The 21,788-nt window shown below is 56.8% G+C and overlaps 2 protein-coding genes across 4 annotated transcripts; both read right to left on the reverse strand.

Moving 5' to 3' along the window:
- Window positions 1-32: 32 nt before the first annotated feature.
- On the reverse strand, window positions 33-9,136 carry P2RX6 (purinergic receptor P2X 6). Its single transcript, XM_054288509.1, has 12 exons — window positions 9,010-9,136; window positions 8,761-8,905; window positions 8,492-8,563; window positions 6,389-6,464; window positions 5,868-5,961; window positions 5,525-5,605; window positions 4,658-4,799; window positions 4,373-4,482; window positions 3,064-3,157; window positions 1,410-1,475; window positions 639-716; window positions 33-260 (listed from the first exon to the last, which is right to left on the reverse strand). Exons 1-12 carry the CDS (start codon window positions 9,132-9,134, stop codon window positions 33-35), a joined length of 1,311 nt encoding a protein of 436 aa, XP_054144484.1. The 5' UTR covers window positions 9,135-9,136.
- Window positions 9,137-16,646: 7,510 nt separating this feature from the next.
- Window positions 16,647-21,788, reverse strand: SLC7A4 (solute carrier family 7 member 4). 3 transcript variants are annotated; one of them, XM_054288826.1, is made up of 5 exons: window positions 21,731-21,788; window positions 19,550-20,600; window positions 18,757-19,433; window positions 17,876-17,984; window positions 16,647-17,380 (listed from the first exon to the last, which is right to left on the reverse strand). In XM_054288826.1, the coding sequence occupies exons 2-5, from the start codon at window positions 20,529-20,531 to the stop codon at window positions 17,187-17,189; spliced, it is 1,962 nt and encodes a 653-aa protein (XP_054144801.1). In that variant the 5' UTR covers window positions 20,532-20,600; window positions 21,731-21,788; the 3' UTR covers window positions 16,647-17,186. The 3 variants fall into 3 exon arrangements, with proteins under 3 accessions (XP_054144801.1, XP_054144803.1, XP_054144802.1); XM_054288828.1 differs by having other exon boundaries at window positions 21,772-21,787; XM_054288827.1 differs by having other exon boundaries at window positions 19,550-20,597; window positions 21,731-21,774.

Below are 21,788 nucleotides of genomic sequence, written 5' to 3' on the forward strand. Positions count from 1 at the left end.
TCCAGGACCCCCACCCCACTCTGGATTCGAGATCAGGCATTAGGAAAGTTTCCCCCCTTATTGGGTGGAGCAGCTTTGGGACAGTTCACCAGGAGATGGGGGATCTCAGCCCTCAGAGGCTCCAAAGACTTGGCCAGACAAAGCTGGAAATGACCTGAGGCAGGGCTGCCAGCTCTTCTGGTCTGTAGGAGCCTCCCTGTGACTCCCCGATTCACCAGGGCAGTGAATTCCCACAATGTAATCATGCTTAGCACATGAACCTGTCAATGAACCATGGATCAGGATGTGCCCTGAGGAGCTGGCACCTCTCTGCACGGAGTCCCATAAGATTCCCTTTGGAAGAGGGTGAAAAGCACAGAGCTGGGTCAGTTTTCCAGGTAAGGTCTCCATGGTGACCCACTGATGGATGTTTTGACAGTAGCTGAGGTCATGGTGCAACTTTCCCTGACTCCCAGCACCAGCTGGATCCCTCTCCCAGTTCAGACTAGCAACCAAGCCCAAAAGTTGAAAACTAAGAGCTGCTCCACCAGGTTTTCCCCTGATCTTGGGAACTGAGTTTTAACCAAAGGGCAGAAAATCATTAAATCCAAAATGAGTCACTTCAAAACCTCCTCTCTCCCATGTGGCCCTCTCCTTACCTCTTCAAATTTCTCCTTCCAATAAAGGTCAGCCTTTGCATCAAGGTAGAGCAGAACCAGGTCACAGACCATTGTAGCCTGGAGACAGACAGTGTTACTGAAGATGGGAACCTTCCCACAGCAATGCCTGGCCTTCCATCCTGGCTGCCCCTGCGCCCTGCAGCCAGCTGTGGGCATTTGCTGGGGCAGTGAGCCAGGCCTGCCTCCAGCCAGCTCCACTGGCCCCTCTCTGACCCAGCCTGCCCCCAGGAGCTGCACAGGTCAGACAGGATCCCCAGGCTGCAATGGATGGGCAGGGAGGGCTGTTCCAGCACCTTCACAGTCACATCTGGACTGGGATGAGCGTGTCAGGGGGGAAAGGGGCACAGGTGGGGGACCTCCCTGTTACTCTGCTGAAAGGGAAGAGCCACAGAAGGGCTCCACAAGGGGCTGCCCCACCATAGTGACAGGAGACTGCATCCCTTCAGTCAGAGGAGAAGCAGAGAGGAGCTGCTCTCTCCTGCCAGCAGCATCCCAGTGATGCTCTGTCCCAGGATCCACACATAAACCTGACCACCATGAGATGTGACCCTGCCAGCACTCAGCATCCCAATGCAGTGGTGTCATTACTGATGGTCACAGGGAGACCTGAGCTGACACCCTGCCAGACCATCTCCCCTCTGTGCTGGCTGCCACTAAGGAAGCCTTGTGCCAGGCAGGCAGGGAAACAATGGAGAAGTGGCAATTCCCAAGGCATGGACCAAAGGAGAAGAGTGTGTCTGGAGTACTCACAGCACCAAAGAAGGCAATGCTGGTGCCACAGCTCACGGCAGTAGGAACAATGCTGAACTTCCCAGCCTGGTGAGAAACAGTGCAGGGGCAAGAGAGAGGGTGAAGAGTGGTCAGAGGGGTGAGAAGCTTGCGGGGCAGCATGCTCAAAGTCAGGAGGTGCTGGAAGGATCCAGGGGTATTTCCCCATGCTGATTTGTAGGAAATGCTGTTGTACTGACTCCAACCCCCTTTGTTGTCAAAGAAGGGACTGAGGTCCCTGATGACCTGGAAGCAGCAGAGGTTACTGTGACCCACCTGCTCCTGCTGGCACAGCAGGAACTTCCCTTTGCTGCAGCTGCCACCTATGGAACCACATCCCAGCAAACACAACCCTGATGTGATGTATCCCTCCCTTCACAAATGAGTCTGGTTCTTTCTCCTCTGGCTGTTCTCTCCTGCTCCACAGCTCCTGGACCTGCTCTCTCAGCCTAGAAGTGGCACACCGTGTCCTGCACTGTGTGCTTCACCTTCTTCAGGTACAAAGGGCACTGCTGAACATGAAAGACCAGCTGTGGACATCTCTCAGTGTGGGCAGTGCTCTCAGCACAGCTCCCTCTTTGGAAAGCTAAGCACTGAGTTTGTGAGTGATGCTGCACAGAGTAGCATCAACAATCTTGGAAACATGGAATAGTTTGGGTTGGAAGAGACCTTAAAGCTCATCTCATTCCACCCCCTGCCATGGGCAGGGACACCTTCCACTACCCCAGGGTACTCCAAGCCCCATCCTACCTGGCCTTGAACATTTCCAGGGATCCAGGGGCAGCCACAGCTTCTGTGGGCAACCTGTGCCAGGGCATCATCACACTCACAGGGAAGGATTTCTTCCCAATATCCCAACTAACCCTGAGAAGCCATCCCCCTGTGTCCTGTCCCTCCATCCCTTGTCCCCAGTCCCTCTCCAGCTCTCCCGGAGCCCCTTCAGGCCCTGCAAGGGGCTCTGAGCTCTCCCTGGAGCCTTCTCCTCTCCAGGTGAGCACCCCCAGCTCTCCCAGCCTGGCTCCAGAGCAGAGGGGCTCCAGCCCTGGAGCAGCTCCATGGCCTCCTCTGGGCTCACTCCAGCAGCTCCAAATCCTTTTGTTGGGGACACCAGAGCAGGTGCAGCACTGCACTCGAGCAGGGCAAAGAAGCAGAATCCCCCTTTACCTCCTGCCCACAGTGCCGAGGAGTGCAGGGCACAGGGTGTTTCCGGGCTCTCAGCACTCATGGCTGGGGCACATCCGGCCTTAATCACACCACACCTTTTCCCCCCCGAGGGCACTTTTAATCAAGAAGGGATTAATTGTCCGGGTTCAGTAGAGTTCACGTTGATCTTTGTCAGGGTGCTCCCACCATAAGACTGTCAGAGGGACACCCCAAAGCCCAGTTCACCTTGCCTACTGAACACTCCATGGCCCCCATGTCACACCCTCAGAGAGGGAACTCCCCCCTCTCAGGGCATTACCAAAAGGTTTTTCTTCAAACAGGAGAGACTGTTTTCTCCTGCTCTGCTTAGAGAACTCTGGGAAGAAGTGAAGAGCTCACCCAGGTGGGGAGAAGTGAGCGCAGCAGAAGCCACGGGGGCAGGGTGGGAGCCGTGGTGTGAGGAGTCAGCCCTGGGGCGGGGAGCTCCCGGTACCTGGCCGTGCACGGAGAGGTCAAAGCGGATCCCGTAGAGCTTCAGCAGGTTCCGGTAGAGCCGCCGCTGCGAGCCCCAGTAGTAGGAGGCAGTTCTGTGGGAGACAGTGGGATGGCTCAGAAAGGCACGGAGGGAAGGGGGTGCCAGTGCCAAAGGATTGCTGGCCCCCAACCCCCCAGGCTGGGGACTGGGCACACACGTGCAGTGATGACTCACTGGCACCAGCAGTGGGGCATCAGCATCCCCTCAGCATCCAGTTTGGGTCACTGGGAGCACGCAGCTCTCAGTGTACCCAGCCCAGGTGGGGACAGTCACAGGTCCCTGCCCTCAGGCAGGTAATGCCCTGCTGCGCTCCAAACACAAAGGAGCTACAAAGCCTGGGAATTGCCACAGCAACCCTGCACTGACAGGCCTTGCCCTGAGCTACCATTTCCCAATGCCTTAAAGGTCTCTAAGATCTTTAAGTCCAAACAAGTAACCCAGCACTAACCCATGTCCCCAGGTGCCACATCTACAGAGGTTTTAAATCCCTCCAGGGACAGGGACTCCACCACTGCCCTGGGCAGCTGCATCAGGGCTGGATAAACCTTTCAGTGAAAAGATTTTTTTCTAACATGCAATCTAGTGCAACTTCAGGCTGTTCCCTCCAATAAGGCTCCTTGTTGGGCCTGGGAGAACAGCCTGACCCCCCCGGCTGTCCCCTCCTGTCAGAAGCTGTGCAGAGCCACAAGGGCCCCCTGAGCCTCCTTTGCTCCAGGCTGAGCCCCTGCCCAGCTCCCTCAGCCTCTCCTGGGGCTCCAGCCCCTTCCCAGCTCCGTTCCCTGCCCTGGACACGCTCCAGCCCCTCCAGGTCTCTCTTGACAGGAGGGGTCCAGATCTGCCAGGACTGGAGGTGCCCCAGCAGTGCCAGCACAGATCAGGTGCCCTTCGCCTTCCTGCCCACCTGGGCACACCTGGGTTCACATTCATCTTCAGGTCCCTTTCTGCCTGAACCTTTCCAGTCACTGTGCCCCAGCCTGGAACATTCCATGGCATTGTTCTGACCCCAGGACAGAATCTGGCACTTGACCTTGTTGAACCTCTCACCACTGGCCTCAGCACATGGATCCAGCCTGTCCAGTTCCCTCTGCAGGGCTTCCTGCCTTCCAGTAGATCCACACCCACCCAGCTCAGTGTCATCTGTGAACTGACTGAGGCACACTGCCTGTCCCTGCTGCTCCTTTCAGAGCATCCATCAGAACTGAAATCTCAAACAACTGCCATGTGCTGATCCCACAGGCCTGTGTGGCCACTGTCCCAGCATCCTCACCTGAAATTGTACCTCATGTCCTGCAGGCTGAACGAATACTGTGGTTGGCACTGGGTAGCAGGGTGGTCCAGGTCGCAGTTCCACTCAATAAGAACTCTGATGCTTCCCCCCTGCAAAACACATTTTATTCCAGGAGAAGCATGGAATCAGATTAGATGAGTCATTAACTGTTCAGACATTCCCAGATCACATATTCCCTTAGCATTTCAGGTCAGTCCTCTGCTTCTTGCTTGCATTCTTGGGGAATTTTGAATTGCCTTCCATAGTTGTATAAAAAACAAGTACCAGCAGTGCAAGGTCTCCAAAGTTCTGTCCAGCTGCCTCCACTATGTCACGGACACGGAACACAGGGCAGGAGGGGTTGAAGACTGGATCATATGTGCAGCTCTTGAAATAGCTGGGGTCACTGGTTTGTAAAGTGTTGCACCTGAGACAGGAGAGAGAGGGGCAGGGGTGTGGGAGGTCATGGAGCCCAGCTGTGGGACTGCAAAGGGGACCCTCCCGTTGCATTGGGCCTGCCAGTGCTCCTGCATCGGCGAGGGGGACAGTCAATGCCTCGCCTAAAGCCTCAGATGGAAGAGGGTGGAGACAAACCAGCCCAGAGGAATCTCACATGGAGTTATCCTCTACAGCATGTGCCATGGCCTTCCCTTCCACCTCTTTGTGCTCCTTTGTTTCTTCCCAGCACCCAGCTCTGGTCTCTGCTACGATAACAGCGGGGACAGTTCATGCCATATCTCCTGCCATGGTAAGGCAGCACAGCCAGCGTGCCCGGAACTGTGGGGCCAGTGCAGCCCTTTACTTGCCTTCTGTGAAACCACCTTGCAAGGACTAAAAGACAAAACTATTAGTTTCACTTCCAAATGAGAGCTTGGGAATGGCTGGCCTCGTCCAGCTCTCTGCAGTGCTCTACATGGGCAGATGGACACCCGTCCCTCTCTCTGAGGTGTCCCCATCCCACTGCTCTTAGAGCTGCACTCCCAGGACAGCTGAAGTGACCTCAACACCTGTCCTGCCCTGACTGCCCCAGCACCACCTGCCCTGGGTGCCACTGGTTCCACGAGTGCTTCAGCTCCTCAGCCCCATCACAGGCTCAGTGCCAAGGCTGGACCAGGCTGCATGCTCAGCCCAGCTGGGAAGTACTGTACTTACTTGGAGAAGTTAAATTTGGTGAAGTGGACAGTATTTTTTATAAAAAGAGTGAAATTCTCTGCCTCAGCCAGAAGAGGTTTCCTAGAAAACAACCACCAACAAAGTCAAGTCTTGCACAGTGGCCAAGGCCCTATTTCCCAAGCTCTGCAGTCTCTCCTGCAACCCCAAGATTTTGGCTACAATGGACAGGTGCAAAAAATGCTCTTGGGTGACGCCCTCTGAGTTTAACTGACCAGAAAGTCAGTGTCAGAGGTCTCCCAGAGCATATGTGGTCAGACTCCTGGTAACACAGAGGGAGAGAGCCAAAGCTCCCAATATCTGCTGTCTCCTCATGTGTGATTACCTGGGCAGGGTGCTATTCTCCACAGGACACCAGCCATAGATCTCACAGGTGGAATGGGTGGCATTGAACATCAAACATTTCCCAGTTTTTATCCCTAGAAACAAGGCAATATAAGACAGGCTGAGAGAGTTGGGGTTGATCACCTGGAGAAGACTTTGGAGAGATATCAGAGCCCCCTCCAGTGCCTAAAGGGCCTCCAAGAGAGCTGGAGGGGGACTTGGGACAAGAGCCTGGAGAGACAGGGCACAGGGAAGGGTGTCCCAGTGGCAGAGGCAGGTTCAGATGGGATATTGGGCAGGAATGGTTCCCTGGCAGGGTGGGCAGGCCCTGGCACAGGGTGCCCAGAGCAGCTGGGGCTGCCCCTGGATCCCTGGCAGTGCCCAAGGCCAGGCTGGACATTGGGGCTTGGAGCAACCTGGGACAGTGGGAGGTGTGGAAGGGGGTGGAACAGGATGAGCTTTAAGTTCCTTTTTAACCCAAACCATTCCAGGATTTTGTTTCTTTAGCAAATCAAACAGTACCATTGCCATGAACCACAGGATTTCCCATGGGACAATCTGCATCTTCTGTGCACATCCCGTCGAGGACAGAGGGACTCTGGGAGGGACAGAGAGAGGTGCTGTCACTGTGCTGTGCAGCTGCCTGAGGCCATGCTGTCACTCCCCTGCATTGTTGCACTGCTGCTCCTGCTTCTCCAAGTGCTCCCCAGACAGACACGAACATCCACCAGCCTCTGGCCAGGCAGAAGAGAGGCATGTCCAAAGGGCAATCTCTCCTCTCCAGAGTACTTGTGTCCTGCTGCTGAGTGGCAGAGGAAGCCTCAGGAGCTACCTCAGACCTTCCAGATGGAACTGGGAACCAGCGCAGAGGGATTCAGGAGGGCCCTAACGACTGAGCCTGTTAAGCACCTTGTAAAGTACCATGATGAATTCCCTGGGGAAGAGCTTAGTAGACCCTAACTCTAGCATGAGTTTTTCAAGAGACCTTCACCCTTACTCTGGACCTACCTGATTGTCAGGAGCAGTAAAAACCTCTTATTCAAACACAGAAAGATGATTGTAGCTGGGGAAATGCCATTAACACCTCCCCCATCTAGCCCAGGCCATAACAGGAGTCACCAGCTCATCAAAAACCCACTCCCCAAGCTCTGAGGGCACAGAGGCCCAAATGCTGGAGGGAAATCCTCGGTTATGTGCTCAGAAGTGGGGTCTGTTCAGGCCTTCCCTGGGCTGCCCCAGCACAGCCATTCATTCAGGTGTAAAATCCACCAACGTGATCTTAGAGGAGCAGTATCTTTGGGCTGTGTAGGGTATTCTAGGGATCTGGAATCATTATGGGATGCAGGAGAACATCTGGGGATTGCACCAGGTGTTTAGGGAATGGGAGGAAGAGAAGGCATGGGAAGGAGGGAACTTGGTAATCTGAAAAGGAACATAAAGGGATAAAAGGATGCAAAGACTTCAGTGCATGTACAGCTGCTGAAACAGCTCGGCTCATGTTCAGCACTGCCTCTGGCCATAGACAAATTCATCTGCCAGCACCAAATACTCTGGTCATCAAGAATATTAAGGCAACTCAAACTCGCTGCAAAGCCAAAAGCTGCCACTGCTAAATATTCAAAGCTTTCCAAATATGAATGTCATGTACAGTCCCAGTGCCAGGAACTGAGGAGCTCTTGGAGACTAGCACGGGGTGTAGGCTGGGACAGGCACCCACACACACCCCAGCTCTGGAACAGAATGCAATCCTCAGCTCTGCGTGTCCTCGGCTTGCACACTGCAAACTCAGCACCTGGAGGTGCCTGTGGCTGCCTGGGAGAACCCCGAAATGCCCTACAGCAGTTGTCTTCCTTCCTGTTGGGACCTTAGGATTTCTCAGCATTTTAGAGATGGATCATTGGTGCCATTTTCCCCAACCCAAACCCAGTGTTTCTCCTCCTCTGCAGCATTTGGCCACAGCAGGAGCTGAAAGGACCATTAGGACAATTGGGGCTTGACTTGGGTACAAAGTGCCAGCAGTGGTTCAGCTTAAAGGACATGTGCTCCCATCTGCTGAGCTGGGTTCAGCCTGGGAGAGCTCAGCAGAGGAGCTGGCCTGACTCCAGCCTTAAAGGGAAGAATTCTCTCAGAGAACATAATCAATTAAGTGTGGGATAGCTGGAAAACCATCTAGACCTCGTGCTCTGCTCCTCCTAAAAATAGGACACTAAGATGGACACTAGTACTGCAGCAGGGAGCTATCAAGGAAACATGACACAGGTATCCATGGATTGTGTGTCAAGGCATCCTCTTGTCCAAGGGCAGCGGAAAGCCTGGAATAGTCATACAGTGCCAGCACACAAAGAGTTCAGAGCTGGAGAGGCCCCATGTCCCCTGTCCTGGCCAACAGAAACAGTTCTGGTAGAGCATATGCATACACATCTTGGCCAATGAAGGTATGACAGAGCAAGTGCAGATGTGCTGGGGAGCACTATGACCGAGTGAGTATGAGGGGAATTGGGTTTTGTGGGAATATAAATCCATTTTCCCTTTTATCTGGTCTTCCACTGGGTTCTGTTGAGCAGCAGAACCACTGGCTCCATCTCAGCCCTGTGGGGCTGGGCTGGGGCAGGTCCATTCACTCACCTCGGGGCAGGTGCCTTGGGCTTGCTGGACTGTGGCGATGAAATGGGTCACCAGGAAAAGCACATTTTCTCCCTGGGAAGCAAGAAGGTGCTGTCAAAGGGAGGCTGACACCAGGGTGGTCCAAGGGCACGCCCTGCGACACCACGGGCAGAACAGGCACTAATGGACTTGCCGGGACTTTGGGAGACCTGTGGTACCCGCGGCATCCCCTTGTCGAGATGACTGACCGTATGTGTGACCTCCCTGTCCAACCCGGGGCCCGGCCGTACCTGCGGGGGCCAAGTGAGATCCGCAGCGTCCCAGAGCCGCCGGCCCGCGGCCTCGGCGACGGCCGCCCCCTTCACCTTGGTGACCACGGCGACACGCGGGGCTGTGTCGCGCTCCTGGTACCCCTTCCGCAGCAGCAGCACCCACCTGCGGATGTGCGGGGGGCTCTGAGGGAGCCCCGGCCAGCCCGAGGGCTGGGAGCATGTCCCTGTCCCAGCGGGGAGCGGCCAGCCCGAGGGCACGGGCCCTACCCCAGCAGGTAGCCCAGCGCGCTCAGCTGCAGCAGCCGGTGCAACAGCCCCACCCGCCGGTTCCGCGTCAGAGAGAACTTGGCAGTCTTGTAGTCGAGCAGGGACCCGCAGGGTGGGCCCGGCATGGTGGCACCGGGGACAAAGGCGGGCACGGTGAGGATAGCGGCACTGAGGGCAGAGGGGAGCACGGTGAGGATAGCGGCACCAGGAGGGAAAGGCGGGCACCGTGAGGATAGCGGCACTGAGGGCAGAGGGGAGCACGGTGAGGATAGCGGCACCAGGAGGGAAAGGCGGGCACCGTGAGGATAGCGGCACTGAGGGCAGAGGGGAGCACGGGGAGGATAGCGGCACCAGGAGGGAAAGGCGGGCACCGTGAGGATAGCGGCACTGAGGGCAGAGGGGAGCACGGTGAGGATAGCGGCACCAGGAGGGAAAGGCGGGCACCGTGAGGATAGCGGCACTGAGGGCAGAGGGGAGCACGGTGAGGATAGCGGCACCAGGAGGGAAAGGCGGGCACAGTGAGGATAGCGGCACTGAGGGCAGAGGGGAGCACGGGGAGGATAGCGGCACCAGGACGGAAAGGCGGCCCCGGGGCCAGCGGCCGCAGTCACTGCAGCCCCGCCCCCCCCGCCCCCCCCGCCCCCCCCGCCCCCCCGCCCCCCCCGCCCCCCCTCCGCCCCGCCCCTCCCGCAGCCAAGCCCCGCCCCGCCCCGCCCGCAGCCTCTTCCCTCCCGCAGCCCGCCCCTCCCGCAGCCCCGCCCCTCCCCGTTGCCATGGCGGCGGGGACGTGCGGTGGTGGGTGGGGGGAGCCCTGGGGCCGGGCCTGCAGCCCTCACACCGGGACGGGGCCGGGGCACAGCGGCCGTGACGGGCTCACAGCGGCCGTGACGGGCTCACAGCGGCCGCGGGGCCTGCCAGACAGCCGGGCGAGCCTCCGCCGCCTCCAGACGCGGGCTCTCCCCGCAACGAGCATCCCAGAATGGGTTGGGCTGGAAGAGGTCCTGAAGCTCACCCAGTGCCACCTCTGCCATGGCAGGGACACCTCCCACTGTCCCAGGCTGCTCCAGCCCCAATGTCCAGCCTGGCCTTGGGCACTGCCAGGGATCCAGGGGCAGCCACAGCTGCTCTGGGCACCCTGTGCCAGGGCCTGCCCACCCTGCCAGGGAACAATTCCCAATTCCCAATATCCCATCCATGCCTGCCCTCTGGCAGTGGGAGCCATTCCTGTGCCCTGTCCTTCCATCCCTTGTCCCCAGTCCCTCTCCAGCTCTCCCAGAGCCCCTTCAGGCCCTGCAAGGGGCTCTGAGCTCTCCCTGGAGCTGCTCCTGTCCAGGTGAGCACCCCCAGCTCTCCCAGCCTGTGCTAAACCAGTACAGACCAGTTCCCGACCAAGGGAGGGACAATTTTTCTTTCCAGCTGATGAAAATGATGTCACTCCTCTGGATGGTGGAGCAGCCCAAGCTTTACATCAAGGATACGTCAAGGACCCATTCCAGTCTGCCCTGCTGGAGGTTTGGGGACCTACCAGAGCCCAGGGCTCACCACACGAGATGGATGGTGGCCAGCAGAGGGGATTTGCCATCAGACTGCTTTGAAGTGTTCAGGAACCAGAATCATCTCCTGCCCTGGATGCAGGTGGGATGGGATGTGTAAATGGATCAGTACATCTCAGAAAGAATTTTTCTTTATGTCATCTCCCCTGGAGTACTCCACATTTTTAAATGAATATTTTTAGGAAGAAATTATAAACCTTCTGTACATTCATGTCAGGTAGTCCCATGTGAAGTTGCTTTCAGCAGGCACAGCATCTTAGAAATGTGTAGTTTGGACCATAAAAGAGTACTTTCCTACTCATTTTTGATGATAAACTTTTTTGTTAAGTTTATTTCATCTGGAATAGTTCTCTGAGGTCCCTTACAGTTAATTTTCCTGTCCCTACTATCTGTGGATGGAGAAAATAATTTGATTTTGTAGTATCTTTTGTATAATCACAAGGTCATGGCCATGCTTCTGTTTAACTGTAAATATTTCTGAAATGCTGTGTGCCAGATCCATGTTTTCCCTGGGTGTCTTTCATGCAAAATTCAACGTCCACTCCATCCACTGCTTTACAATCCTCAGTCCTCACACATCTCACCCACTACAGCCTCCTCCTTGAACATCCTTCGTGTCTTCAGTGGCCTTCTTTGGCTCGCAGGAGAGAAAACCTTAATCCTCCCCACTTCTGGCCCCCAGGAACAGCCCAGCCATCCACATCCTTCATTCCAGGTTCTTGCTTGCTTTCCTTGGCTTTACCTTTGAAGGCTGCAGTGGCTGCTCGTCACCACCCCTGTCCTGCTCACCTCCTGGTCATTTTACTGTCCAACAGTTCTGCTCAGCTGGCTTGGCCTCAGGCATGGACATGTTTTCCTTTTCATTTGTCCTTGCCCACACCCTTATTTTTTTCCTGCCCCATTGGAAACCCACAGAACACTTGCTGAGGAAACCTATTTGGATTTCCAGCATCTCTGGGAGGGGTTCCAGGACCAGGAGCTCCCTGGCAGGCCCCACCAGCTGGAGAAGGAGCAGGGCAGTCAGGGCTGCCCTGTGAGCACCAGCCCCTGGCTTTGTCACGCTTTCAGTCCCTCTTTGCTGTCTTGGCAACATGAGGTCAAAGAACGGAGATGCTTCACTGTCTGGCAGCTTCTGCTTTGGGCTCGTGGCAAACAAAGTAGGACAAGATGTTTTAATCCCCTAGAGGTAATACAGACAGTTGCAGAGAAGTACATGAAGCAACCCAAGCTTCCTTTTAACTCTTAAGCTGTTTGGTTTCATGTATTTTTTCTTAGGGGAGATTTTTGGAAAGGCTGTAGCAGAAAACATTGGATTAAACTTAGAATCAGCTGGAACCATTTCCATAGCCAAGGGCAGGTGCCTTGGCCAAAGGCTTGGAGCAGGGAATTGTTTTCACTCCTGTTGTTAAACTGTGAAAGCTCACCTGAAGCTGATGTGCTGTTGGCCTTGTGCCTGTGCCTGTCCAAGAGTCATTTATGACCTGGGAGCACATGGACCTTGGAATTAAGAGGGGAAAATCATCCAGTATCTATGGACATGTCACAGATGATTTCATTTCTCTGTTTCTAGATTTTTCCTTTTTAGAGTCAAAATTACTACAATGAATGTTTTGAATGAAGGTGTTACAGCACACCAGCACTGCTGCCTCTTTCCAGGTCCTGAGTCAGAGCACAGAGGTTACACAAATCCACACTGATTGCCACTAATGGTATTTATCCAGAATTCTTGAGTAGCTCTTACTTTGCTCAGTGGCCTTTTGAAGCCTTGACTGTCCCTGTCACCTTTCAGAAGGATCTGCCAGCTTGTTTTGCTGCAGTGCTCTGGGACTGCTCCAGCTGCCTGTTTCTGGAAAATGAGCATTACTGCTCCAGGGAAGCTCACTGCCTGATTCCATGTAGAACTTCTCTGGTGTAAGTTACAGAGGTGATCCCAAAGTTCTTGCTGTAGCACTTACTAACTTTGGAGGCAGGGCTGGGCAGTGGATCCTCCAGCTTGGCTCCAGCTGCTCCTGCCACACAGAAAAGGGGGTTTTGTGTTTTCCAAGTATTTTTCTTGAGCACTTTCATCTCCTTTAGGATATTGAGTGTGCTGCCATGCCCAGAGGTGCATTGGCTCTTGTTCCAGCAAGGACTGGCTGCCCCAGAATGCTTCCAGCCTAGCAAGAGAGGTGTGGGGTACTGAGAAATCACCCATCCTGGCTCCAGAGGAGCCACTCGCTGCAGCTCCTTCCTGCCAGCATCTGACAGATGTTTCACAACCTCAGGCCAAGCTGTCATTGCCTCAGGAAACGTTTCTGGTCGCCTGCCTAAATCTTCCTCATGGCACTTTCAGTCCACTGCTTCATTCCATGCCTCCTCCTGTGTATGTGGGGAAGATTTATTCTCCTTTTATAGAATCTGTAAGGTTGGAAAACCCGCTAAGATGACCGAGGGCAGCAGCTGCAGTTTGGTGTGTGTGTGGTGTGTTCCACGTGGGGCAGTGGCCGTTTCCTGCCTTGCCCCAAAGCAGAGGCAGCGGATGCATCTGGTGTTGGATGGAGCCTGTGCCCCAGCGATGGGCCCACGGCGTTTGTGCCCTCGCTTGCACAGCTCCTTGGAAAGGGCTGAGACAAGGAAGAGCTGCGGCTGCAGGGCTGCTGAGACAGCACAAACACTCTGGAATGACCTGGGTACCTGTCTGCCTGGCCACCAGCACATCGTGCAGGGACAAGGGGACAACAAGACCACCCTGCCACCTGCCATTCCCCTGCTGATACACCGCTGCTGGCAGCCTGGAATGCTGCGTGGTGCTTACCTCATCCTCGGCTGTGTCTGCAGGAGGAGGAGGAGGGGAGCAGGGCAGGATAATGAGAGGATTACTTACAGCCAGCCTCCCCGAGCCCTGCAGCTCATCTGTGCTGCTTTCAGAGCTGGGGGGGGGGGGGGGGGGAGGGATAATTTAGAAACATGAGGCTGGGAAGTCATTTAATTAGGATGTGGAGATGCTCTCTCCTGGGTGCAACCCACCACCCCCTTCCAGTGCTTGGGGCTCCCCTTGTCTTCCCTCCAGCATGCACAAGACTCAACTTTGCAAGCAGCTGCTTATTCCAGTTATTAAACTGTGCACCTGCAACTCCTGCTCCCCTGTGCTTTCCCAAGCGAGAGCCCAGCAATCTATGTGGGTTCCACAACCCAGTGATCTCTGTAAGAGCTCCCACAGCCCAGAGATCTCTGCAGCTTCTAGTGGTCCCATCCCTGGGGCTGCATGGGCTGCAGCAGTGATTCTGTGCCCTGAAGCCTCCAAAATCATCCCTGGCTCAGTCCGTGTGTCCATCCCTGGAGCACCCCTGAGGTGCAGCTGGGGCTGAAGTCCACAGGCTCGGTTACTCACTGCCATTTAAAGGGGGTAGGTGGCAGCCCCAACACTGATTTTCTCTCTAGTACAAATCCCATTTTATTCCCCTCTGGATTTGCATTTCTCCTTGTCCTGCTGCAGCTGCCTTATGGGAACTGTCCTCCCAGGGCACAGCAAACCAGCACTGCCCTGCCAGCTACTCTCCCAGTCCAGCAGCATCACTGGAGAGGCTCAGCCAGCCCTGGCTGCTGCCTGTCCGCTCCCATGCTCTCTGTGGGGATTATCATCCAGGACTCACATTAACCCTCTTAATCCAGCTCAGAGCACGTGTGCCAGAGCTGCTGCTGCCCCATGGCCCATAAAGCCCTGCCCAGTTCCCAGAGCCCCAGCACTGACCCACATAGCTCCCTGCAGCTCTGCAAAGAGATTGATTTCCTGCAGCCTGACCACATCATTGTCATGGCTTCCAGAAAACAGAGGACTTTATTTATGCTTTTAAGCTAATTTGGAGAAGGATACTGCTCTGGAAAACAGGTGTATGGTCAGCCACAGGGAAGCAGCAAGTAGCTGCTCCTGGAGTTCCATGAAACAGAGTTCTGGGAGCTGCACATGGGAATGGTTTCATTTTACATCTGTTTGGAATGGAGAGTATGGATTGGGCAGCCAGTGTTTTCTCTTACAACAGGCTGCCATTTTAAAGCCTGTTGCTTAAAGCCTTCTTTGCTGATTAGTTTGGATTTTTTTCTCTGCTAATAAAATTTTCAGGAACAAATTCCTGTAGAATGGCTGCTGCCATCCCCCTTTTCTTCTGTGTACATTAATGAGTAGTCAATTAAAAATTAATTAATACATGTCCTGTGCAGAGCATGTTACCACTGTAGGATAGTGTATGACACATGAAACAACCAATTTTGTAATCCTACTACAAAAAAACCCCAAGTGTGCTTGTGAGGCCCCACCGGCTTTCCAGGCGCCAGAGAATTACACTCCAATCCTTTAATACCCTGCTGGCTGCATCCCTGGCACCTCCTGCTCTCCTGGGGAGGACCCTGTGCTTTGTGTGCCACAGCCTAACAGGGATTTCTGTGCATTTTTAGAAATTAATAGATTTAAATAGAATAAATATCAGTGGTTACAAGGCTCATTCAATAACTCTTTGGTCTTTTGCAGCTTAAAAGGCTGATTGAGACCCCTGCTAGGAGAGCTGAGAGATGTGACTGATATTGACTTTCCTCCACAGGGGAACATAAAAGTCACCCTCAGCCCATCCCTCTCTGTGAGGACTTTCCTGCCCTTCCCCAGCTCTGCACTGGGCTCCCTTTTCTTTCTGTGTCCCTGTGGATCTTTTTACCCGCCTTTGTCCTGCTGACAATGGCTTTATTACGGGGATTAAAGCTGAGTCACTAAGGAGGGTTCAGCCTGTGCCTCCCTGGGTGCCTGTTGAACACCTGCTTTTGAATGAAGGAGGACTCTGTTTTCTCAGGAAGGACATTTCCCTAGAGAACACCAGTGTGGGATGGGGGTCACTGTGGGTTATAAATAATTCCTATGAATTGCACCAGTCCTCACATCCTTGGGCAGCTTTAGTAACCCTGCCCTGGTGCTGACTCAGCACTGTCCTCACTGCTCACAGTGGGGTTCAGTCCTACCTGGGTCAGTATCAGGGTATTTGTGTACTGTAAGGATCAAGCCCCAGCCCACCCCACCCCTGTGGGGTCCTGGTTTCTGTGGGTCTGGCTGGAGCTTGTCCTCATGACTGGAACCCCGGTGGCAGCAGGGGGACAGGGGGCACCCCCCCTGTCCCTGCTTTCTGGGGGGGCTTTCCTGAGCATCAGCTGGGGAGTGCTTCCCACCTTGAGTTCTGGGGACACAGAGATCACAACCAGTCAGAGCCATGGCAGGAAACAGTGTTTATGAGGTGACCAAATCAGCCTGTTGCTCACAAGCCACGACACAGAGGTGCCAAGCGGGGCCACAGCACCGGTGGCGGCAGCGCAGGGACGAGGTGGGACACAGAGCAGGGCTGGCACACAGAGGGGCTCACCAGAGCCAGCATATCCTACTGGGGGTCCCCACAGCCTCTCTAGGGTCCCCCAGGGACTGGCCTGCAAGAAGTGATGGAACAGCCTGCCCACAGTCCCAGCTCCTCGCAGCATGCAGAGGATGAGGATGGGGCAGGGTGTCTGTGCTGCAAGGCCTGTCAAGTTGGCAGCCTCACACTTGACTGACCATGGGCTCATGGGCAAAACAGCCAGGGGTGGCTGCAGCAGGGCTGCTGGGGACCCCCATGGCATCCTTGCAGCTGGGGTGACCCCAAAGCATGGGGATGATTGCTGGGGAGGGGGCAATACCAAAAAGCACCTGCTGAGCCTGTCCCAGGCCCTAGAGAGCCTGGAAGGGGCAGCATGGGGGGTTGAGTCCCCATGGTGGGGCAGGTGGTGCTGCTGAGGTGCAGAAGTAGGGAGCTGGCTCCAGGCAGACCGGCCCAGGGATGCCACTGGGGACCTCCAGGGACAAGGCAATGTACGTGGGGTCCTGAGCACCCATATCCTGCTCAGGACTGGGGCAAGGGCCTGGCCATGGCATTATCTTCCTGTGGGCATGGCCCCCTGTCCGCCCCTCAGCCAGCCAATTTCAGCAGCTGGGAAGATGCAGCTGGGCTTTTGCTGTGCCAGCCTCCACTGGCTTTCCTGGGGTGCCTTCCCAGCCACCCACTCTGGCCATATCCCTTCTCCATGTCATGTCTCCAGCTCCCTCAGCCCCAGCTTTGAGGAGAGCAGCCCTGGGCAGAGGGATGGCAGGGGTGCCTGTGGGGATGCAGGATTGGCCCCTGCCTCCTTCCTAAGGGGCTGTGCAGGAGGAGGGGGGCTGCACTCAGATGAGGGTCAGCATGGGCAGCACTGGGCTGCCTGTCCAGGTCCCTGGGGAACCTCTGCATGCCCAGCTGCACAGATGTGCTGGCAGACAGGAGATGTACTGCACAGTGCCAGGGGGTGCTCGGGGAGAGGTGAACAAGGACACAGCTCCTCATGAGCAGGCCAGGCACTGGGCTGAGACCCAGCTCTCAAGTGCAGGGCGTGGGGAGGGAGGCAGCCAGCCCCTCCACAGCCTGTCAGAAGCATGTGGGGAAGGGTGAGCATGCTCATCCTCTCCAGGTGGAGCCCCACAGCCCGGGCAGCCGCAGTGGCTCTGCTGTCAGAGGGACCAGGAGCAGGGGCGCGGGGCTCTCGCCTGACCGCGGGAGGAGATTCCGCCGCTCCCGTCTCCAGGTGCCCCCGCCGGCAGGGCTGTCATCTCTTGCCGTCCTCGGTGTCGGTGTCCGGGTGCCCGGCGGCAGGCTGGCAGCTGGGCTGCACCGCCTGCACCCGCTCCTCCAGGCTGCCCCCCGGGAACACCACGTAGCGCGCGCTGACACGCTGGGCCCGCGGCTCCCGCAGGTTCTCCTTGCTGTGCCAGATGCCGTAGCCAAAGTAGACGAGCAAGCCTGCAGCGGGGACAGGGACAGCAGGGGCTCCAGCACTGCCTGGCTGCTGGCACCACAGCGGAATGTGGCACGGATGCGGGCAGTAACCCAGCACAGCGAGAAGCTACAGCACCACGGGGGCTTAACTGAGCCGCATGCAGGAGGAAAAGTGTCCTGCCCAAGGTTATGAGCAAGGGGAGCACCCTCAGTCCCTGGGAAAGGGAAGGACTTCCTGAGCCCCAGGGAGCTGCCTCAGGAGCAGGGGGTGGTTCTGGCCCAGGGCTTTAAGGAGGATCTGAACCTTTTAACAGGAACAAGCTGTAACAATCTGGGAAACAGAGAGGCTCAGGAGATGATGGGAGACCTCGCCTTGTTTCTCCAAAGGGGAACTGGAGGCAGAAAGGGGCGGGATACGCTTTACAGACCCATAAATGGGGAGTAGGAACTGCCAAAGGAGCTGGAGGGTGCCAAGGCAAACCCTGTTCCCCTCCCTGGAGCAGCCATGGGAGCACTCACCCAAGAGCAGCCAGACGGCGAAGCGGAGCCACGTCATGTAACTGAGCTTCAGCATCAGGTAGATGTTGAGGATGATGCTCAGCGCTGGGGACAGGGGCACCAGGGGGATCTGCAGGAGAAAAGGAGTTGGAGGGGGTGACACCTGCAGGACCACATTCTCAATCTTTAAAATTATAGGGACAAAACACAGCACTGGCAAATGTGTGGGACAAAGGGACTGTCACCTTGGGATTTCTAGAAGTGGCGCTTTTTTTAAGGAACAATGGAGCCAGGAGCTGGGAACCATGCTGGCAGGGTGGGCACAGGCATCATCATGAGGACCAAACAAGCTCCTGAGTGATCCTGAGCCAACGTGGTCCTTGCTAGAGGAGCCAGGGCAGGGGCATGGCAGGGAAGTGGTATCACCACTGGTGTTATGAAGCTGCACTGACTACATCAGGGCTCAGGTGGGCTGAAAACAGGAGAGGGATGCACGAGAGGCATAGAAGTGGTTTGGAGGCTGAAAATGGGTTCCATCACATAGCTGAAGGGCAGCCAAAGTAAGGAGCTGAGGTAGGAGAGGAGCACAGGAATTGTGAGGATGAAGAGAAGGGAGCCCAGGGTGGACAGGAGCAATCCCTGGGATCCATCCCATGGGATGGACACAACTGCTGGGGATGTCTTCTCCTGGGCACCAGTGGCCACACAGAGTAACAGCAGAGGCACCAACACTCCCCACACAGTGCCCACAAACACCCTCTTTCTCTCCTCTCTCCTCCTCCTTCAGCAGTTGTAGAGCTTTCAACAAAGGGCTGTGCCTGGGAGCCCTGCGGGTCCATCAGAGCTGCTCCCACCTCCCCTCACCCCTGCAGAGGGATGTCCTGCCTGGGCCCCGGGCATACCTGGAAAGTCTGGGTGCTGTGCTGCTGCTCGTGTGCCCAGATGAGGAGGAGGCTGAGCAGGAAGCCCAGACTGAAGAGGACCAGCAGCAGGGAGTAGCTCCAGGTGGGCAGGTGGAGGTGGGTGTTGCCAAACACTAAGATGGAGCAGAGGCAGATGGCAGACACCATCAAGGTCACCACAGCCACCGTGACCACCTCACCTGGGTAGAAGTCGCTGAGGAACTCCAGGTAGGGCTCAAAAGCTGCCTTCAGCTGCCCCGGCTCCCGCTGCTCTTTGCCCTTGTCCCTGTCCACCAGGTGCAGCTTGTCGGAGAAGGACTCGTACTCCTTCAGCTCGCCCGCGGCCGGGCCCTCGTGGGGCTCAGCGCTGGGCCGGCCGCCGGCCCCCGGGGCAGGGACATCCCCCTTGTGCTGCTGGAAGCGCAGCACGATGATGCTGGCGGCCACGAAGGTGTAGGCCAGCAGAGTGCCGATGGACAGGAACTGCACCAGGGCCTCCAGGTCGAAGACGAGGGCCAGCAGGGCCATAAGCAGCCCAAAGACCACGATGCCCACCACGGGCACCTGTGTGCGGGGGTGCACTCGGGAGAAGACCTGAAAGAAGAGCCCGTCCTCGGCCATGGCGTAGACGATGCGTGGCAGGGAGAAGAGGTTGCTCAACAGAACTGTGTTCATTGCTGAGGGATGAGTAGAAGAAGGAAGACCCCATCAGATCCAAACCCAAACTGGAGATTGTTCCCAGCCCCCAAGGCAGGAGGGTGGGGAGCTCCCTCCCACCACTGCCTGTACTCACCACAGATGGAGCCAGCAGCCACCAGAAACCCTGCCCAGGCGTAGCCCCTCCTGTAGAACGCATCAGCCAGGGCAGAGTCAGGGTCCAGTGTGTGCCAGGGCACCATCAGCGTCAGCACAACCGACACCAGGATATAGGCACCGGTGGCCAGCCCCAAGGAGAAAGCGATGGCCCTGGGGACAGCCCTCTGCGGGTTCCTGGCCTCTTCGCTGGAGGCTGCGATGACATCAAAGCCCACAAAGGCATAGAAGCAGGTGGCTGTGCCAGCCATGATGCCCGACAGCCCATATGGGGCAAAGCCACCCTCCTGGGTGCTCCAGTTCTTGGGCTGTGCGAGGACAAAGCCCATAATGAGGATGAAGAGGATGACGCCCATGCTGATGGCTGAGAAGACGTGGTTGAGCCAGGAGGACACTTTGGCCCCAAAGGAGATGAAGGCAGTAGCTACCAGCAGGATGGCAGCTGCCAGGAAGTCTGGATAGTGGGCCAGGAATGGCACCTGCCAGGCACCCACATGGGTCTCAGTGAAGTTCTTGATCTTGTGGTTAAAGATGGAGTCCAGATAGCCACTCCAGGCCCTGGCCACTGCGGCGCCCCCGATCATGTACTCCAGCAGCACATTCCAGCCAATAAGGAAAGCCCAGATTTCACCCACGGACACGTAGGTGAACATGTAGGCAGAGCCTGTCTTGGGCACACGGGCTCCAAACTCAGCGTAGCAGAGAGCAGCCAGGAGTGAGGCAAAGCCGGCGATGATGAAGGAGACGATGACGGCGGGGCCGGCGATCTCCTTGGCCACTGTGCCCGTGAGGACGTACAGCCCAGAGCCCACCATGCCCCCGATGCCCAGCAGCGTCAAGTCGATGGTGGAAAGGCATCTGTTAAAGGATGTCTCCATCATGTCATCCTCCAGGGTCTTCACTCGGTTGAGCTTCTGGCAGAAGCGGGTCAGGTCGGTGGAGCGGGGCAGCCATCTCGCCATCGTGGAGGCAGCGGGCCCTGCCCGCAGCAGTGAGGGGTCCTCAGCAGTGAGATCCTGCCTGGCGACCTGCTAGAGGGGGAGGGAGAGGTGAACGTTCCCTTGGTAGTGAGGTATCGAGTGCTGGGGACAGGGTGGAAAAGCCACCAGGGCACATTCCAGGTGTCCCTGGCTCCTCAGCCAGCATAGAGCTCAGCAGAGATGTGTCCTCCTCCAGGCGTGGCACAGGACAGGGACATGTGCCAGTGTGCCAGGTGGCAGGCAAACCACAGCACTCGCAGGGCAGCATCTCCCCACTAAAGCCCAAACCAGTTTGCTCTGGCCCTCATGAAGGCTTCCTTGCTGCCTCCTCTCCACCTCATCCAACATCTACTTGAACTTCGCCCTGCTGTGCCAGGACCCCACCATGGGGGCATGCAGCATCTCCCTGCTCCCAGAATCCTGCTGCTTCCCCGGAAGCTGCTGCAGAAGTCCAGAGCAGCTCCCATTGGAGTCTCCAGGGAGACCAAGAACATCCAGTGCCAGGGATGAGGCACACTGGCACTGCCATCATGACAGTGGGAGGACACAGCACTAGGGACATTCAGGTGCTGCTTCCCAGCTGCTCCATGGGGTGATTGGTGACTCTGGGGACACTCTCCCCTCCCAGCTGCCCTCCTTCCTGTGCCAGAAGCCCCACACCTACGTAAAAAAACATGCCCTGCTCGGAGGGCTGGTGCAGCCCCACAGCAGGGTCCACATCTCGGAGGCCAAAAGGTCGCGGAAAGCCCACAAGGAGGTGGAATGACAGCACCGATGATGGCCCGTGAGGACAACGTGCACAATCCGTGCTGGCTGAGACGCCCAGCCCAGCACATCCAGGTCCCCGCGACCGGAGACGTTTGGCAGTACCGGGGTCCCCAATCCCAACGAACGCAACAGGCGCAGCTGGGAGGATGCGGAGCTCGGCGCCCACTGAACACGGAGCATCCACGGAGATGGGGGTGGCCAAGGGTGGGGACCCCCAGACCGAGGAGGGCGTGTAGGGATTCCGGATTAATCCCGGGCGGCGAGAGGCGACAGTTTCGCCCGCGTTCAGCCCCGCCACGATGCCGGCTCCGGGCGGCGCCGAGCCCCGACCCCGATCCCGGCCGCGCTCCCCCAGGACGCTCCGCACAGCGCCGATCCCAGCCCGGCTCCCGGCCCCAGGGGCTGTCGCTCACCTGCGAGGGCGGCGGGGGCCCCGCACCGGCCCCGGCCTCACCTGCTCCGCGCCGCCGC

The sequence above is a fragment of the Melozone crissalis genome, unplaced genomic scaffold (genome assembly GCF_028551555.1).
Source record: "Melozone crissalis strain CALT ecotype California unplaced genomic scaffold, PUWL_Pcris_2 ptg000063l_1, whole genome shotgun sequence".
Taxonomy (NCBI): Eukaryota; Metazoa; Chordata; class Aves; order Passeriformes; family Passerellidae; genus Melozone; species Melozone crissalis.

Excerpts from the sequence above, each read along its gene's own strand:
- P2RX6 (XM_054288509.1), bottom strand. The coding sequence starts at position 9,134 with ATGCCGGGCCCACCCTGCGGGTCCCTGCTCGACTACAAGACTGCCAAG. Across the intron at positions 8,564-8,760 it reads ATCTCACTTGGCCCCCGCAG|GGAGAAAATGTGCTTTTCCT; the intron begins GTACGGCCGGGC and ends CTTGCTTCCCAG. Across the intron at positions 717-1,409 it reads GCATTGCCTTCTTTGGTGCT|GCTACAATGGTCTGTGACCT; the intron begins GTGAGTACTCCA and ends GTCTGTCTCCAG.
- SLC7A4 (XM_054288826.1), bottom strand. The coding sequence starts at position 20,531 with ATGGCGAGATGGCTGCCCCGCTCCACCGACCTGACCCGCTTCTGCCAG. Across the intron at positions 17,985-18,756 it reads ACAGCACCCAGACTTTCCAG|ATCCCCCTGGTGCCCCTGTC; the intron begins GTATGCCCGGGG and ends TTTCTCCTGCAG. Across the intron at positions 17,381-17,875 it reads CGCCGTCTGGCTGCTCTTGG|GCTTGCTCGTCTACTTTGGC; the intron begins GTGAGTGCTCCC and ends TCCCCGCTGCAG.